This window comes from Labeo rohita, unplaced genomic scaffold, assembly GCF_022985175.1.
Source record: "Labeo rohita strain BAU-BD-2019 unplaced genomic scaffold, IGBB_LRoh.1.0 scaffold_347, whole genome shotgun sequence".
Classification (NCBI taxonomy): domain Eukaryota; kingdom Metazoa; phylum Chordata; class Actinopteri; order Cypriniformes; family Cyprinidae; genus Labeo; species Labeo rohita.
In genome coordinates this window covers 35,784-55,166 of record NW_026129265.1, presented here as the reverse complement: position 1 = coordinate 55,166, position 19,383 = coordinate 35,784, and the positions used below count along the sequence as shown (strand labels likewise).

At 36.5% G+C, this 19,383-nt stretch overlaps 1 protein-coding gene across 1 annotated transcript in view; it reads left to right on the top strand.

Moving 5' to 3' along the window:
- The window catches only part of LOC127160425 (SLAM family member 9), a 23,395-nt gene extending 4,012 nt beyond the window's left edge, over positions 1-19,383 (top strand). The window contains exons 3-4 of the mRNA XM_051103065.1: positions 18,783-19,073; positions 19,157-19,383. Coding sequence (XP_050959022.1) covers positions 18,783-19,073; positions 19,157-19,323 — 458 coding nt within the window. The 3' untranslated portion in view covers positions 19,324-19,383. The remainder of the gene's footprint in view (positions 1-18,782; positions 19,074-19,156) is intronic.

Genomic DNA, 19,383 nt, shown 5'->3' with positions numbered 1-19,383 from the left:
TGTATGAAAATGTCCCCCAAAAACGATGATTGATACTATATCTACTGGAGCTAATGTTAGAGCTCATTCAGGATCCTGTCTCACACAGAAACTCAACTAAATGTTCTATCATATGGAAATGTAGTTTCTTTATTAAAATTAATTCCACCCTTCCATGTGGCTTTTTGTCGGTCATTTATTGCTCATGATTTATTCTTATTTGAATTTTTAATTTAACATTTAGTGCATTATATTGTTCTTTACACTATCATCACGTCATGCTCAGCTGGACATTTTAGCACATGTAGCACAAGCATAATAAATCGCCTTACATGATCGTTGCACTGCCTCCCGATGCCTGTTTAAGAAATAACAAAACATAGATGAGCTATTTATCATATTTCCATCATATTAAATAGGCTGTGTAAGTTTGCCATTCTGTCGTGTTACTGCGGTTAGCACCATGTTCTTGCTATAGGACCTGAAGGCAGACTTAGTCCTGTAAAGATAAAAACAGATAAAAAAAAAAATAATAATAATAATAAAAATATCCAACGCTTTCCATTGACTTTGTATTGCGGGAAACTGCATCCTTGTCATTTCTAACTTATAACAGAACAATGTCTAAAAGCTGGTATGTGACACGGTGTACAGTAAACAAGCTAAAAACACATAAATACGTTTTATAAGATGAAGCTGAAGCGTTTATGGACACAAATAGTTGTAGATGTCAGTATGTCACGTTGGGCCATTCAGTTGTATCGTTTCACCAACAAATGAAAGGTAAGGTAAAGGAGCACCGACACAGACCAATAAATGTCGCTTCTCAATATATCTCCTCCTTTCTGGTTCACTGCGGCCAGCCTCCACTTAGAAAAACACGGCCATTCTAGCCGCGACTTTATTTTGTGGTGCGCGCATATATATACGGTAATAGCGTGCAAAAACCTACATCAGAGCAAAAGCGATTGGCGATTAGCTTTTATTTATTGAGCCAGTTACTCTATCAATACTGAATGAACGACTTAATAAATGTAAATGAATACATAAATAAATAAATTAAACGGTCTGATAACAAATGTTAAGTAATGTTTAATGTAGAATTTCCAAATAATTCGACAATAACTAATGAGAAGTAATAAAATAAAACCTTTCATAAACATGCAAATAACCCTCCAAAAACTCATATATAACCAGTTTTATCTGATTTTGAAAAGCTCTAAGAAAGAAACGCCATGTTTCCACAGAACAATTTCAATTCAGATCGACAGTAGTGATGTGCGGATCGATACTAAAATATCGATATCTCCGATACCAGCTTTGTATGTTCTAGAATCGATTATCTTATCAAAATATCGATATTTCAGTAATTTGAAGCAAATATGTAGTTTATTGGAAATAGAAATACAGCGGAAAGTAACCACAATTACCCTAGTTTATCTGAATAATGCCAACTTAGTCGGAACTACTTGTTCTTCCGCCTGCCAAGTCATGTGCGTAATATGGCACTGTACAACTGCAGAGCACGCTATAGCCACTCAGTCCGCTGCCTGGCACATGTTGTTCAGTCACGCTATCAGTCCGACGGATTGGATATGGCTGAACGCAAGCGAAGTTATGTGTGGAGCTACTTCACTTCCATAAACTCAAACGATGCGGTTTGTGACACGTGTAACAAAACAGTGAGGTACTGTGGTAATACCACAAACCTAATCAAACATCTACATATAAATCACAAGACAGAATATGACAACGTCATGACGAGGCGGTCAGAGGAGGAGGAAAGGAGAGGTACAGGTGCTGCTAGGGCGAGACAGACATCGCTTTCAGAGTCCTTTGGTGCAGCAGGCAGGCAATATCCAGGTACAGACTAGGGAGAAAATGAGGCGATGTGGCTATATTTTGGGGGCTTGGGTTTTTGTGACAATGATAAAACAACGGCAGTTCCCTGAATTGTTAAAACAAATTTGTTTTAGAACTTTGGTTGTACATACAGTTTCTATTTTATAAAAAAAAATGCTGTGACTCAAATTGAAATGGCTAGTACAATACATAATTAGAGAAGTACCAAAATAACTTCATAATTGTCAGAACCCACATTTTTAAATTTCTATTTAACCATCAGTCAAAACAAATGAGATGGAGAATAATACAACTGAGAATTATTCTATTGATACAATATTATCTGTCTTCTTACCTATCAAATACTTCTCCTGGCAAACGTACTGTAAAGTCCAATGCAGCCTTGTCAATGTAATTTAAATGATCTACTCTGCTGAATAATTCTCAGTTGTATTATTCTCCATCTCATTTATTTTGACTGATGGTTAAATAGAAATGTCAAAATGTGGGTTTTGACAATTATGAAGTTATTATAGTACTTCTCTAATTATGTATTGTACTAGCCATTTCAATTTGAGTCACAGCATTTTTTTATAAAATAGAAACTGTATGTAAAGTACCATTTCCTTTCTACTTTGTGGAAGCTATTTTAAAAGTTTGGTTTCATAGATCAAGTAAGATCAAGCATTCAATGCAGTTTATCATTTAATTTGCCCTTTATATTCTATATTATTTGTAGATAATTCCCCAAGAGCAGCAGAACTCACAAGATGCCTGGGAGAGATGATAGCAAAAGACCTCCAGCCCCTGTCTATAGTGGAGGACCAAGGGTTCCAGGGATTTGTGAGAGCTCTTGATCCAAAGTACAAACTCCCAGGAAGAAAAAAGCTCACAGAGACTCATCTTGTAAACATGTATGATGAGTGTAAAGGGAAAGTAAAGTCATCTTTGCAAGATGTTAATAGTGTCGTACTTACCACTGATATGTGGACTTCAGTGTCCACAGAGGCATATTTGACTGTAACATGTCATGTCATTGAAAACTGGCAAATGAGGGAATTTGTTTTGGAAACCCATGTGTTCCATGGGCAGCATACAGCTGATAATATCAGCTTAGAGCTTAGGCGGATCACAGAAGAATGGGGCATAACTGAGAAAGTGGTTGCAGTTGTGACAGATAATGCTGCAAATATGATTGCAGCAGTACACAGGGCAGGATGGAGGCATCATCCTTGTTTTGCACATACACTAAATCTAGTTGTAAAGGACAGTCTCAAAAATGTCCCAGAAATGGTGAAGGTCCTGGAAAAATGCAGTGCGATTGTCTCCTTTTTTCACCACAGCAGTAAGGCCACAGAGAAGCTCAGGGATATTCAGAAACAGCTGAAAATAGCAGAACACAAGCTAATTCAGTCAGTAGAGACCCGCTGGAACTCTGTCTTTTACATGCTAGAGAGGCTCTATGAGCAAAATGAAGCTGTAACCACAGCCCTCTGCCTTTTAGGAAAAAATGCACTGTGCTTAAACGTGGGAGAATTATCCTTCATAAAGCAAACAGTTGACACACTCCAACCATTTGAAGAAGTAACCCGGGACATTTCAGCTGCAAAACATGTTTCAGTGTCCAAAGTGATTCCACTCGTGGCACTCATTCACAGGTCAGTGGCAGCTTGTGAACGTCAGGGCAGTCCACTTGCCACACAGCTAGCACAGCAGTGTCAGCGCAGATTTAGGGGTATTGAGAGCATTCACTGTCTAGCTGCCAGTACCTTTCTAGATGTTAGGTTTAAACATCTTGGATTTCGAGACAAAGACAATGTTGAGGTAATGAAAAAACGCCTCTGCGCTGAAATGCAGGAAGTTTGTCAGACAGGAGAGTCAGCTTTCACTTTAACTCCAAGCTCAATGCCTACTGCTAGCTCTACCTCAGTGCCTTCTACCTCAGGGTCTAATCAGGGTCCTGCACCATCTGGTCCAGCTGCGACCAAAGGAGGGATATGGACCAATTTTGACAAACAGGTTTTGTCATGCCAACATCATCGGTCAGCTTCCACTGATGTACTCATTGAAGTACGTCGGTACTCAGAGGAAAACCTAATTCCCCGAGATAAGGATCCACTACTTTGGTGGCAAGAGCATGAACAAACCTTCCCAGCCCTGAGTAAACTTGCAGTCAGATACCTGGGAATCGTTGCTTCTTCTGTACCTGCAGAGAGAATCTTTTCAAAGGCAGGCGAGGTTGTGAGCAAAAAAAGGAGCAGACTCAAAGGAAAAACTGTTAATATGTTGTTGTTCCTAAACAAAAACCTGTGAATGAGAGAAATTTTGAGGGAAGGTTAAAAATCTTCAAGGGGGCTGGATTAACATGTCACTAAACCAAAAAGTGTGAATGTTTATTGTTTTATGTTAAGATGTTCAGGCAGGCGTTTTAAGATATACATGCTCAGATGCTGTCAATAAATATGTAAGTTGGCTCTTTTTTTGTATGATAATTCTTCATCAATAAACAAGAAGAACCCATAATATGTCTTGTATTCAGTATGAAGTGACACTTTTGAGTACACTACTTGTTACTTTAATTTCCCAAACAGTAATTTTTGGGCAAAGTATCGGTATCGGATCGGTATCGCCGATACTCGCCTTCATTTTACTTGGTATCGGATCGGATAGGAAACCAGTGGTATCGCACATCACTAATCGACAGTTTCCTTATTTAGAGCTATTCCAAATTAAAGACAAAACTGGTCATGTATGAATTTTTGGCCAGCCAGTCCTCAAACTGGCTAAGTGACACCCTAGTGGGCTGTCAGTATGAACAGGCAGAATATGAGTTTTTGGAGGGCTTTTATTATGTAATACTACATCAGACAGTCCTGAAACTGATTAACTGACAGCCTGGAGTGGTGGACTGTCAATCTGAATTGAAACTGCTCTGTGCAAACAGGGAGTTTCTTCTCTCTCTCTCTCTCTCTCTCTCTCTCTCTCTCTCTCACTCACTAGTTTAATTGTCCAACTTACATGAAATACCAATCTCTCTCTCTCTCTCTCTCTCTCTCTCTCTCTCTCTCCAAAATCAAAGACAAAACTGGTTATATATGAGGTTTTGGAGGGCTTTTATTAAGTAATGGCACATCAGATAGTCCTGAGGCACACAGTGACTGAGGCACACAGTGGGTTGGTGGACTGTCAATCTGAATTGAAACTGGGACTGTGCAATCACAGATTTTCTTATTTAGAGCTATTCAAAATGAAAGACAAAACTGGACATATACAGTATACAGTTTTTGGAAGGCTTTTATAATGTAATGCCACATCAGATATCCAGACAGTCCAGATACATCAGACAGTCCTGAAACTGACTAACTGACACCCTGGGGTGGTGGACTGTCAATCTGAATTGAAACTGGTCTGTACAAACAGGGAGTTTCTTTCTTTCTTTCTTTCTTTTTTTTTTCTCTCTCCAAGACCTTTTCTCTCAAAGGCTTTTATTATGTAATGCTACATTAGATTGCCCTGAAACTAAATGAGAGACACACTGGTGGTGGACTGTCAATCTGAATTGAAATTGTTCTGTGAAAACAAGTTTCCTTTTTAGGGCTATCCAAATTCAAAGACAAAACTGGTTATGTATGAGGTTGTAAAGTGAAATTTAAAGTGAAACATTTTTGTGGAAACAGGGAATTTTATTTATAATAATAATGAGAATTTACACATAAAATGGTTATTTGCATGTTTATGAAAGGCTTTTATTTTGTTTATTTTGTGTTTGCACACTATTACCATAACATGTAGTATATGCGCACACCACAAAATAAAGTGGGGGATAGAATGACCATGTTTTTCTAAGTGGAAGCTGGCCTGACCACAGTTCAGGTTCACATAGGGCAGTGAAATTATCCTTTAACATGGTTAAAAATAATGACTGCGTTCAAAACCGCATGCTCAGTGAGTAGGTACTCAGCTAACAAAAATACGTAACTGTTGCGTAACTGCAACAGAATCTGGTGAACAAAGTTTCGTCATGGCAACCAGAAAAGTGAAAGACCCCTATACATTGCCACAATGTTACTTTGTGACATTTCCAGTTAGTAACTGCGATGTTGTGGGTTAATAGTTGTGTGTTGGTAATTAGCTGGTAATTTTGTATAATTACTTAATTTCAGTAAGTACTTACTCAACAAGCGCTAAAAAAGTATACTCTACAGCCAAATCTCGTTGGGTAATCTGGACATCATCCGCCATGTTTATGTTTACGTTCTTGTTAAAGAAACAATTTAACATTTAACATTTTATTGTGATTGTAGAATAACAATATTATTCTAAAAAATTATTTTTGGGCCTAAAAAATGTGTCTGGGATTTCTAAATTGCCCAAAATATCCAGAATTCAGATTTTACTTTCTACAGTCACCATTCATTGTGTGTGTTTTTGCAATAAAGTTTTATGTGGGACTGTTTTCTTGACCCTGAATTTCGGTCCATTATCACCTGCTCATGCAATTATTCTAATATTGCCTATAATTTTTAAGCATCAAGGAGCCGCAGAATATTTAATATTTGAATGAACGGCTATTTACTTTCACTTTCAATTTTTACGATCACACGCACTCTGTATAAAGGGAGCACATCTTTTAGGATCAAACATGAGCACATTATCTGCTGAGTAGCAAATCCTCCAGCATGATTTGTCAGTCACCTCTTTTTAGTCTTGTGTTGATCCATGATCAGTTAAATCTGATTCCTGCAGATTGTGTTGGATGCAGGGTTGCCAAATCTGCATTTTTTTGCATGGAATTGGGCTGATTTTAAACTATTGAGAAGGGTTGATTTTCTCCTGTGGGTTAAATGTACATAGCATATATTTGACTGAAATGCTTGTATTGAAACATTCTATATTCTACCTGTGCTAAAACTGTGCAAGATGTTATGTTTTGAGATAGCCACTGAATATACATTTTGGGTATGGAAATGAAATATTTTAAGTTTTGATATAACAAAGGCCCATCACCTGGCCAGGTGCAGAGCCGAATAGTTTTCTGTTTCATCCAAATCAGAAATACAACAAATAGAATATTAGATCTCTGTCATTTGGCCAAAAAAATAAAAAATAAATAAATAAATAAAAAAATAATAATAATAAAATAAAAATATTATTATTTATTTCTTTATTTTAGTTGAAACTGTAACAATGTATCTTACAAGGTAACTGTCATGTATCCTCCTTGTCATTGTGAGTTTGTGTATGTTGTGATTCACCATGTGCTTCCCAGACTCAGCCCTCTCGTTACCCGATTCACGCCCTCCTTGTTTCGCCCTGATTGTTTCATTGTCGTCACCTGTGTATGTACTGATTAGTTTGTGTATTTAAGTTCCACCTTGTGTTTAGCTCTCTGTCTGGTCTTTAAGTGTCTTTGGTTGTGTGTATCCTGTGATTCTATGTTTCTCCGGAGTATTAGAAGTATTTACTTATTAAATGTCCTTGTGGCTTTATCCCTGTGCGTTGAGTGCTTGTTTCTCCTTCGTTCCTGACGGCACAGCTGTGACAGTAACACAATGTAACCTTGCTTTTACTTGAAATATGTCCTCGCATTAAGTCCTTGAATTTGATGCTTTTGGACCTGGAAAGTCCATGAAAAGTCCTTGAATTTGAAGTTAACCAAGGTGTGGGAACCCTGTTCATAGAATCAGTAACTCAACAACCCTACCTACCAAGTACAGTTAAAACACACCTCCATGTTTGCAATGTCTGCACAAGAAGACATCAGGCAGCTGCTGGAAGTGTTCGCATTTGGAGAAGACTGTTGATTATACATTTGAAAAATGTATTACTATTTAAAAATTAAGATAACACCACAATGAACTGCATTGCTAGCCCACCTCAACATTTACATGTTTCAGTGTCTTTTAGTCTTTCTCTAGATGCTCTCACTGGCTCTGGGCTCAATGATGATGAAGAGACCACTGCAACATTTGGCAAATGTGGAGTGTAGGAGGATCTCATCCATGGCGCCTGTTGTAAAGGCTCCAGAGAGGGCTTTTATTCTGACATCGTATGTCACACTCCAAGCTGAGCAGTCTCATTAGTTAAGCCGCTGTTGCCAGCTGAAGTTCACATCTGTTGAGTCAGTCGCTGAAAGGACATTTATCCCAGTTCATTCGTGTTATTTCATGCAGCTGTTACTTTGAAGTTACTTTTGATTTTGTGTTTATCGAGATCGGTAGTGAGTTATTTATAACTGCGTCGTCCAGACATGTATAGATGTGCCAGTAGTCGTTGTCTCTGTTAGTCTAGTTTAATAATGCAGCTCTAGGTGTCACTATTTTCTCTTTCGAGATGTATATTACCGTTTTAGGTTTTGATAATAGAGCTTGGGAGTTTACGTCACTGCGCATTGCATTCTGGGTAGTCGCCGCCATGTTTTAGGACACGCTAAATAGCGTACAATGACAATAAATACAAATCACTAGAGGAATAAACGAATGTATTTGCTTTAATATTTTTAAGAAGTGCTTGCACTTGCATAAAATAAATGTACTAATATTTGAATCCATTGCGTTCATTCGAGCACAAAACATACACGCTCACAGAAATCATACGGCCGCCTTCCATTTGTACCAAACACAGGACCGAATTAATTCATCTTTTGCAGTTTTTAATAACTAGGTGGCACTGATCTGCCCAATAAAATGAACACACTATAGGTTGATCTCAGCCAGTTGATCTTGTAAGTGACCGCTCTGCACATTTTGTGTGTATCTCAGATGACTGTTCTATTCAAAAGTAAGTGCCCTGTGAACTCGAAATATTCTGCCCTGATTATTACAGTTCGAAGACAGTGTATATGTTCCATTCAACGAACATTAAAGTGTGCAAGACATGAATTTAAATTGTGTTTATTTACAGGGGTATATTGTGTCACACTTCTCTAAGTTTCGTCTGTGTGTGAAGACTATGCAGGTGGTGGTGTAGCGCAAATCCAAGAATGAATATTCCTAAGTAAACTTAAACTGATTTCCACTGCTCAGGGAGTGGGGAGCAATGAACATTGTTTAGGGACCATGTTATTCGCAACACAGTTCAGTCATGGAGCTCTCTTTGGACTAGCTGGTTGTCTGAATCGGGTTAAATAAGAGAGCCATGCAATATATGCAGAGCGACAGTATGTGAGGAATGGAGAAACACTGATGTATTTAATCATATGTCATATCGCCCTAATTTCACTGAGGGATAAAGTTCAATAAGTTTTACTGGACTTAAATTCAACAAATACACGATTTCTTACAAAGAGATGCTGAACAGTAACGTTTAATCACATGAGTTGCTTTATGAACAAGGACAGTTATTCATAGCATGAGCACTTACAAATTCAAGTGGATCGGAAATTGTAAAACTGTAATAAATAGTAAATACAAACGAAAAAAGCCAGATTAAGTTGTTTATTGAACTGCTTTCGCCATTGTGTAGTTTTAAGCTGAAAAGCATAAAATTGCGCTTCATTTTAGATCCGTTCTCCACTCCGCTCATGACAGCAGATGTGGCAGTTCATGTCACAGCAAGGGTTCTCCAATCTAATGTGTTTTTAAATGTACAATACAAATTTTAACATCTACCTCCACTATTTCTCAGTCTAAACTGTAGTGTCCGTGTCCGAATGTCCCAGAATGCCGTGCGTTGCTGACGTCACGTTCCCATTCTCTGTACTTTGCTCACGTGATCTTGATATTTTCAAGCTGTTTATGCGAAACGAGTGATCACGTTTTAATGTGCCGTTATTACACCCATATTGTCACAAACGCGGTCTCTGTGGCTCCCCCCCGTTCCGCACCAACGGGAACCTTCCCCTGAGTTTTGAAACCACATTACCCACAAACCCCTGCCTGGGGCTGTCTCTTTCGGTTCCGGGTCCCCGAGGTCACTTCCCGTTTGGCGGCCATTTAAGCGTGGCGCGCTGGGCCTTTCACCGCGAAGTTTTGTTGACTATGTTCTCAATCCTGAGCGTTTACTTATCGGACTGCTTACTCATTGCCAACCGGACTGCCTTTACTGTGTGTGAACCTTTGCTGCCTGCCCTTTATCGACCCTCGCTTGCCCCACGGATTATTGCGTTTGATCGCCGCCTGCCCCGACCCCTTGCACGGACTATTACGACCCGATTGGATTTGCCTTCACCACACCAGTCTGCCATTGTTGACAAACGCCTGTTTAAGTTGTCTGATTTATTAAAGTTGTTGCATATGGATCCGCCGTCTCACGATTCGTCTTTGGCATCGTCACACATATATGGAGTGATTCATCATGTCAGATGATCACTTATGGCTTAAAACTGTTAACTTTAGGTTATTTTCTTTCCTTGAGTTGTATATTACATTGGGAATATTATTAATCAGGATTTAGTATGTTTGAGCTGCCTTTATGTACCCGTGGATGTTTATTATTGTATATGCTTAATTATTCATTAAATCTTTTTGTATTTCTTGTGCTCCAGACTAATCCCTCTACTGGCTGGAATTGATAATCTCATATCAATACAACGTTTAAACCTATCACCTGTCTCTTCATCCTTTTTACTATTGTGCTCTAACCAGCACCCAGGGGGTTTCACTCGTCTTATTACAAATACGAACCTGACAGTCAAGAGTCTCTCCAACAGCGCCAGACCATTTCCTGGATGCTGCTGTGGATTTCTCCTTTTTCAGTGCTCACAGCAGTCTGCAGACATTTCAGATCACACAAAAATGCACAAATATAATACAAAAGCAATAATTTTTTACTTTTTTAACAATACTTTTAATACATTTTGATTTCTGTATTAGAAGTAACAAAATGACCTTACTTTATATTTTTGTTTCAGGTCTTCCTTCCTTCCTTGAGTTACCTCTGTATTTCAATACTGCATTTACATTTTAAGTCTTGCTGAGGTGTTAAGTCTTTTTATCCAACACAAACTTTTCAACAAATTATCAACAGTAATGGACAAATGAAATAGATGAACTCATGTTTAGTTACTTTATGTACATGTGTTTATTTACACTATTTACATTCAAATAAAGCAATGTTGACAGCAGTGAATTATACATAATAAGCACACATAACGTACACCACTCACACAGATCTCTGTTTCATGCTGTGATGTGCTCATCTGCAATTCTCCTACAACATTTTCCTGTCAGTTGTTAAATAAACATTTAGATGTATATGGCCTATGTAAATCCACTTTGTTGATGTACACTGAAAAAAGTTTTTCAAGCAGTTCCTCATCCAATTAATAATTTGTCTGTCAATTCAGTTTACAATTTTTTGTTTTATTTTCCAAATAATATTTTTTTAGTTCAAAACATGGTTAAATATAAATATTTTTAATTGAGAGCTCAACTAAAACATTTTTGTTTTGACGAATGTAAAATATCAAGGTTAAGTTAATTAACTTAAATTAAAAATTATTAATTCATCTCCTGACCACGCCTCACCCACATTGATGCTGCGAGTCGCTACCGACGCCATTTCTGCCACTGTGAGAGTTCAAGGAGCTTTGATGAGAAGGTGGAAATTTTGTTTTAGATAGTTCTATGGACGTTCTTTTCCGCTATTTACATTGTATCGTTCTTTCTTTCCCGCGAAAAAACTGTTTGTGTTCGGCAAAAATTGTTGTTTGTTTAAATGATGGGACATTCTCCGTTAGCTAGCTCGTTTTCTCACTCGCCTGCAGCGGACAGACCCGCGCTTGAACACCGGACCAGCGAGTCAACGCCACGGTTTTTTCGCCTATTCATTTTTTTTTTTCACTCGAAGTTTGTGAGGAGTGTAAACTGGTTTTACTCATACCGCAGCCGCGATTTCAGCGGAGGAGAGACAATGGTGGAGCTAATATGGTGAGTGCAATAATTTACCACGTTTATTTTAGACATGGCTATTGTTTGAAAGAGTATGTTTAAGTTAATTAACGGTATAAATACAAAAACGGATGAATATACTTCTGTTCTATCTAGCCTGAGAGCCCTCTTGATGACTGTCTTGTTTTGGAGGGAACAAGAAATAGAAGAGATGCTCTGGAAGTGTAAGTATGATCCACATAACTGTTATAAGAGAGCACAGCTGTGTTAAACATTATACCCCCGTTTTCACAGACAAGACTTAAGGCTAGTCTCAGACTAAAATGCATGTTCAAGCAGTCTTAACTGAAAATATCTTTACTGAATCATTTTAAAATATGTCAGTGCCACTGTCTTGTGCAAGATGCACACCAGTAAAGTTTTTATGGCCTTTTTATAAAATTATTCATAATGTCTTTGTCAATCTGTTTCTTCCTCTGTTAGGATGCAGCTGACAAGACAGACTCCAGTACGAATCCTCAGCGTTGATCAAGAAAGTCCACAGCTCAAAACTCATCTAGAGTGGAAATTATCTTGGAAGGAAATTTTGTAATAATTGGACTGACCGATTTCAGGCCTTGTGTCCATTGAATGATTTATGCCGTGCACCTGGATTAAGTGTATGAAAAGCACTTTATATTTTATTCAGCAGGTAATGCTCAACCTCAGAAAAGGTGAGTTAGCACCTAAAATTCAGTACTGCCAAAATTGTGAACTGAGAGTGGAATAAAACCATAAAAAGTTTGTTAAACTAGTGTTTTCATGTTTTATGTGGAAATGTTGTCAGAAAAACGTTGTGTTTTGTTGTGTTTTTAAATTAACATTTGGAATTGAATTAAAATAAAACAGAAAATTGTATATCGCTTTGTTTTTTTTTTTTTTCTTAATTTTATAGTTTAACAAATTTGAATAGTGAAACAACTGATGTAGATGTAGTAAAAATGCTTTCATTCAACTAATTAAAAAATTTTAGGGTAATGGTTCACATCTATATTTTATAATTTTAGCCAATGTAAAATAAATAACTTGTTCTAAACAGTATTATTTTGATCTAAACAAAAAAAGAATTTAAATTAATTGACTTTGTTCAACAAGAAAAATATACTTTGTGTCAAGTTTTATAAAATAGTTTTCATAGACATAGAAAATATTGTTTAGGGCAAGTTATTTATTTTTCATTGGCTAAAATTATAAAATATAGATGTGAACCATTACCCTAAAATTTTTTATTTATGTGAATGAAAATATTTTTTCAGTGTACTTGTGCTTACTGGAGCTCTACTGTTTGCTATACATAATAAAATGTGTTTAACAGCAAAATTACAAATATACTAACGTTACTGTCTAGTCTTTGCACCTTAAGCAAACAAAGAGTTTAGTAAGTCAACAAATACAATTTTAACACAAGAGACCCTGTTTTGGTTTGTAATACTCACATTTGTAAACACCCTCGTTGCGGTTCTCAATCACGTTTGATGATGACGTATTGGTCTCCCGTGGACTCTTGGGACTGAAAATTATCCATTGATGAACACTCCATTAGGACATCTGGGGATTTCTCGGCTACTCTTTTAGGTTTTGAACGTACTTCTTTCGTCACATACTCTTTTTTTTTTTTTTTTTTTTTTTTTTTCCTACCATATAGTAGGTAAGTAGGCATATTAGAAGGCAAATTAAGTACACGTATGTCTGAATCTCGCGAGAATTAGTGCACTCGCCTACTAATTCTCGTCTACTCTTTTATGAATACTGAAGATTCAAACATACTTAATCACTCGCCTACTGTTTTATTTATTTATTTCCTACTATATAGTAGGGAAGTATGCAGTTTCAAACGCAGCCAGTATCTGGGGCATGTTCAAGCTCAAACAGGTGCCCAACGTTTTGCTATGGTTTCCAAGTTGAATGACATGTTTCCTGGAAACGGTGTGCAACAGGGTTTGAGATACGTTTTCTGTTGTTTGGAGGGTGTGTCAAAAATGTCAGCCCAATCAGCTGCAACATGTATACAAACCACTTTTAAAAGACTGAGTATTAAAGCTCACACAATGCATGCATTTATAGTAGAATTTTGGTCATCTCCTATGGTGCTGTAAATAAGCTGACACAATTCTTGCTATGGCTGTTGTTTACACACTGATGCACATACTGCTATATAGTCTATATAGTGGGAATTAAAAGTAAAAGTAAATTAAATTACTTTAATTAATTAATTTAATTAATATAAAAAATTTACAAGAGCAAGTATATTGTTTTCATATGTTTATTTACATTAAAGGCAAAATAACTAAAATAATAAGAGCACATAGATCTGGAACTCTTTAAGTCTGGATTCTTTAAGTCTGTAGTAATTGCAATGTCTTCTGGTCCATATCCTTTGCTAGACACTGATTAATGTAACATAAAAATACTATACATATTTATATATTTTGCTATTGTATTGCGGAGTGACACTTTTCTAAAACTTTTCTATACTCCTCTAATTGGGCTATATAATAGTAAATATTACAGTATTATAGCATGACAACAGTGATCAGCAATAAGGATAAGCCTAACACTCACAATTAAAAAAATAAGGTCACACAGACCGTAACCAGTGTTGGGGAAAGTTACTTTTAAAAGTAATGCATTACAATATTGAGTGACACCCTAAAAAAAGAAAAAAAAAACTAATTACGTTATGGAAAGTAACGTGTTACTTTACTTTTGCGTTACTTTTTAAATATGGTTTGTTTTTAATAATAATAAAAAAAAGGTTCTATTTTCGGCAAATGTAAAGCCTTTTCACACCAAATGCCTCAGGCTTTGAGAAAAGTAAGTTCACATCTGTACAGTAGACCACAGAAGAAAAAAAGTCAACTCTTCAGCAATTAAAGAAAAAAATTAAAAATTAAAACAAATGTTAGATTACCTTAATTATCTTAATTTTTGCATCATATTCTGAGTTGAATTTCACTGTTTTTATTCATTTTGAGGAATACTGAATCTGTTTTTTTGTGAGTGAGATGAATTAATGCATGTTTCTATGCACATTTTAATGCACATTTATTCTAGAACTAACATTTTAGTCCCAATTTCTCTTAACATGGGGACAGGAGAGCTTTTAATCAATAAGTGGAGGGGAAAGTTAACACGTTACTTATTTGAAAAAAGTAACTCAGATATTTTCTTGTCAATAAAAAAGTAATGCGTTACTTTACTAGTTACTTGGAAAAAGTAATAATATTCTGTTACTTGTTACTTTTTGATGATGATTTTTTCAGAGCTGTAGGGATGAGTTAAAATCTTATAGAGCAATATTGGGACTTCTGCTTCCCTTTTAGTGATGTTGCCATTTAGCTCAAAAGGGAAATGTATATAAATAATTATAATTAATTATGATTAATTACAATTATTTATATCAGCTGCCAGTAGTAACTGTAGCAGAATTAATTTTCCATCAACTAATCTGTTTGTCCAGCGAACATTTAGAATAATTATTATATCAGCTTAAAGAAATTTTATGTTCTTGGCCACAGTAAATAACTTTCTTAAAGTACCATTGCATTAGAGCATGTAGCTCGAATCGGAATCGTAAAGGGACATTAATTTACAAGGCAGAATCAGAATCAAAACTCATGTAATTTGTGCACAAGAGTTTTATTAATGAAGGACTAACACATAACTAATATAAACAAACAAACATGAAATCACTCATACATGGGGGAAGGGTCAGTGAGAAGCAGTTAGAGAGAGAGACAAGGAAATGAAGCTATGAAAAGAGTCAGTTAATTACCTGAGTGAAACCATCAGTGCTGTCTACAGCTTATACTAAACCTCTGTTTGTTTAGTTAAATGTATGATACATGCATTGCCTTAGTTGATGAACGAATGCAGTCTGAAAGTCTTTACGGTTGGAGCAGTGGTGGTATTGGAATCGCGATCACGTTCTCCCAGGTCTGAAGAGTGATGAACTCCAGAGATGTTCTGACTTGATTGTGACTGGGAGTTTCTTCCCATGTGAAAATTGAAGAAGAACCAAGAGCTGAGAGGGACCCAGCTGAAAGTTGAAGTCCTTTGGTCTTTGGGGAATGGAAAGACAAGGCCACAAGGCCTGGTGCAACTTAGAGAAGTCTCGATGAGTTCTAGCTCATCCTCCTCATCCTCATAGGTTCTAAAAGAACTCATGTGAGATGAGTGAAGAAACTAAAAAAACAATGAAGAGATAAATGTCTGTTCGAGGACATTTCCATGAAGGTGAATTCCAGGGTTGAGGGGAAATGTCTGGCTCTTTGTGGTCGAGAGCCACAGTTCTATATGTTGGGGCCTGTTGGGCCTGCTGGGCACACCCCATGCTGTCTCAGGCTCCCTGTGGGTTCCTCCACACGGGCAGCAATCGGAAGATTTTGCAGAAGAGAGAAGAGAGTCTCATGTGATGGTTTTAAATTCTCTGGAGGCTGCACCTCCAGGGGGTCCAAGAACCAATAGTAACTTTCACCCTTGGAGGGAAAGTTTACGACTCTTTGTTTGTGAGCATGGTATTTTGCATATGAAGAGTTCAGAATGGAAACCAGCTAAATCCATCTGACATGTTTCTTTAAAAAATGCATTTTATCAGGCTCAGATGTATAGGTTTCTATGTAAGTACTGGTACTTCTGATTGGGCTGAGGCTGGTATTTTAGCAAAAATTATTTGATAGACGTATAATATGTGTCGAGAGCATTCACTCAGTATCATTATCTCATTTTTGACCGAAATGGCTTTTAGTTGGTTTTGCATCTGAACTCTTCATATGTAATTCGATTGGGTGTTGATGCAAAACTACTAAGAATTTTTAAAACACTAATATGTTGCAAGGGTATCAACATATAATACACACCATCATTTAGATCATCAAAATACAAATTCAAAGAGACCAAACATGGCATAGGTAAGTCATACTACACTAGAGATCTGTCATAACAAATGCATATAACAGTGCATAATGGACAACACAAAAATTACAAGGCTGTAATACTATACACAATGACCTGGGCTATGTGCAACAGGAAGATCAAAGAACGGTTTGTCTGTAAATGAATAAAAGTATTAATTTCCTATAGCAGTATGTTTCTGTTTTAGAGAGATTTAAGCAGGGGAAGATTCTCTCTACATACTTGTAGGTTGTAAAGTTTATCTGATCTGGCCAAAGTATTCTGGTTGCCATGGTAACCAGGGGCCTGGTGGGCCATTGGAGACGTCCCGGCAGCCAGTGTTGTGGATTGGGTGAGGGGGTCTGTGATTATTTGTTAATTTAATGAAAATTTTATTTAGTAAATCAAATGAACAATTGTGTGTCTGATTGTGTGCCCAAATGCTACAGTGATTTAATTGGAATGTAATATTTGTCAGACAAAAAAATTCAAGAATTTAAAAGTTCACAACAATTGTCAGTCTGTAAAATTTATTGGTGATTAGATAATGATTATCCTGTTTAAATTCTGACCTGTTTTTGACTTTATTATTATCATTGTTTTATTTGTTTATTTTATTATATTTTTTTATTTATTTTACTTCAAGCTGTTCTGTCTAGAGTGGACTAACTCTGCTGTTCACAGGATAGGAAGCTCTTCATCTACAAAGACGCACATCCTGATTTTGCTGAGGTAGACACAGGCAGTCTGTCCACTTAACAGATCAAAGCACATTTCTGAAGAAAACAGACCACAGCATGTTTCAGTTTGACTCTTATGATGAGATGCTAGTGTTACACCTCTGTAAAACTGACAATGTGTGATAGCAGACAGTTGTAACTTTTTTGTTTGTTTGTTTTTTCCATTTGCCACATTTGAATGATCATAAAAAAATGTAAAAACTGTTTTAAAAGCTTTATTACACCAAAACATTCTAAGATTGTCACAATATAACAGTTTTTGCTTTTACATAGTCAGACAACCCCCTTTCAAAAACTCAGAATATGACATTACAAAAATTAAGAACATTCCCCACTATTAAGAACAATTAATATTCTTAATAAGAGTCAAAACAACATTTATAGCTATAACGTGTTCAGAGTGTGAGAGGAGGGTCTTCGTATTCTGTCGGGGGGAGGATTCACACGCTACATTTTCTGGTTTCAGCAGATAATGTTATTGGATCAAAGACTGAACGCTTGAAGAAAATGTTTCACGTGTTTGTTTTGTTCTGCTTATGCTGGTGGCAACTAATTGGTAAGTTACAAGAAGTTATGGCTTCATTTCTTAAAGTTTCATAACATTATCTGCTGATATTCATAATATGGGTTTTGTATTTTGCATTTGCTTTTCTTCCCAGATCAATCATTATCATCAGATTTTCTTTTGATTTACGCCTTATTTCCATAAGCCTGTTTTAAAATCCCACATATACAAACTGAGTGGTAATTAACATGACATGTAACAGCCACAGATTTTTCTCAACAGCAGATAACTTTAAAACACATTAAAGATAACATTACTTGTTCAGACACATCTGTCTTTTGTCTCTTGTGTCTCTTTTGGTATTCTTAAATTTACATTTGAAGTAAAAAATAAAATAAAATAAAATAAATAAATAAATAAATAAATTGATTTTATGGTTTCAAAACCAACAAGAATGGTAATCTGTGATAAAAGTTGTTCATGTTCTGCAGGCGTGTTTGGTGTAGAGACAGTGATTTCAGTGATGGAGGGAGATTCAGTCTTTCTACATAGTGATGCTATTGAAATACATGAAGTTGATGACGTAGTGTGGAATTTTGGAGATGAGCATCATTTCATAGCAAAAATGAATCAAACCTTCTGCACAGTTTATGGGAAATTTAGCGACAGACTGAAGCTGGATCATCAAACTGGATCTCTGACCATCACAAACATCACAACTCAACATGCTGGACTCTATAAACTAGAGATAAGTGGAACAAAACTGCAATTAAAAACATTCAATATTTCTGTCCATGGTGAGTAGAAATTATTTGTCTTGCACTTTACATATTCTTGTTTTATTTTATTGCAACTATTTATGTTATTAAATGATTTCAGTGTGCGAGATGACAAACACACTCACTAACATAGATTTAGATTTGTTCGTATTTGTTTATTCTCTAATGTTTTCAGCTCGTCTGCCTGTTCCTGTTATCAGCAGTAACTCTTCACAATGTTCTTCATCATCACAGCAGAATTGTTCATTGTTGTGTTCAGTGGTGAATGTGAGTGATGTGAGTCTCTCCTGGTACAAAGGAAACAGTTTATTGTCCAGCATCAGTGTGTCTGATCTCAGCATCAGTCTCTCTCTACCTCTGGAGGTGGAATATCAGGATAAAAACACCTACAGCTGTGTGATCAACAATCCCATCAGCAACAAGACCACACATCTGGACATCAACAAACTCTGTCACACATGTGCAGGTACAGCAGTGGTTTATTTACTTATCTGATCTTTGTCTTTTGTTATAGGTCAGACACATACACTTCTATCTTTATTCTTACAGCAGTGGACCCACAACAAGACTCACTTCTAAAAGTGCTGATCTTTGCTGCAACCGGATCTCTATTGATTGTCACAGCAGCCGGGATTTTCTGGATCTACAGGAAATGTAGAAAAACTGAACAAGAAGGCAAGTGTTATCTACTGCTTTTAAGAAAGAATTGGAATTAATGTATTGGGTTTGGTGATTTCTGTGGATTACTTTCATATCACAGTATACATGTATGTGTA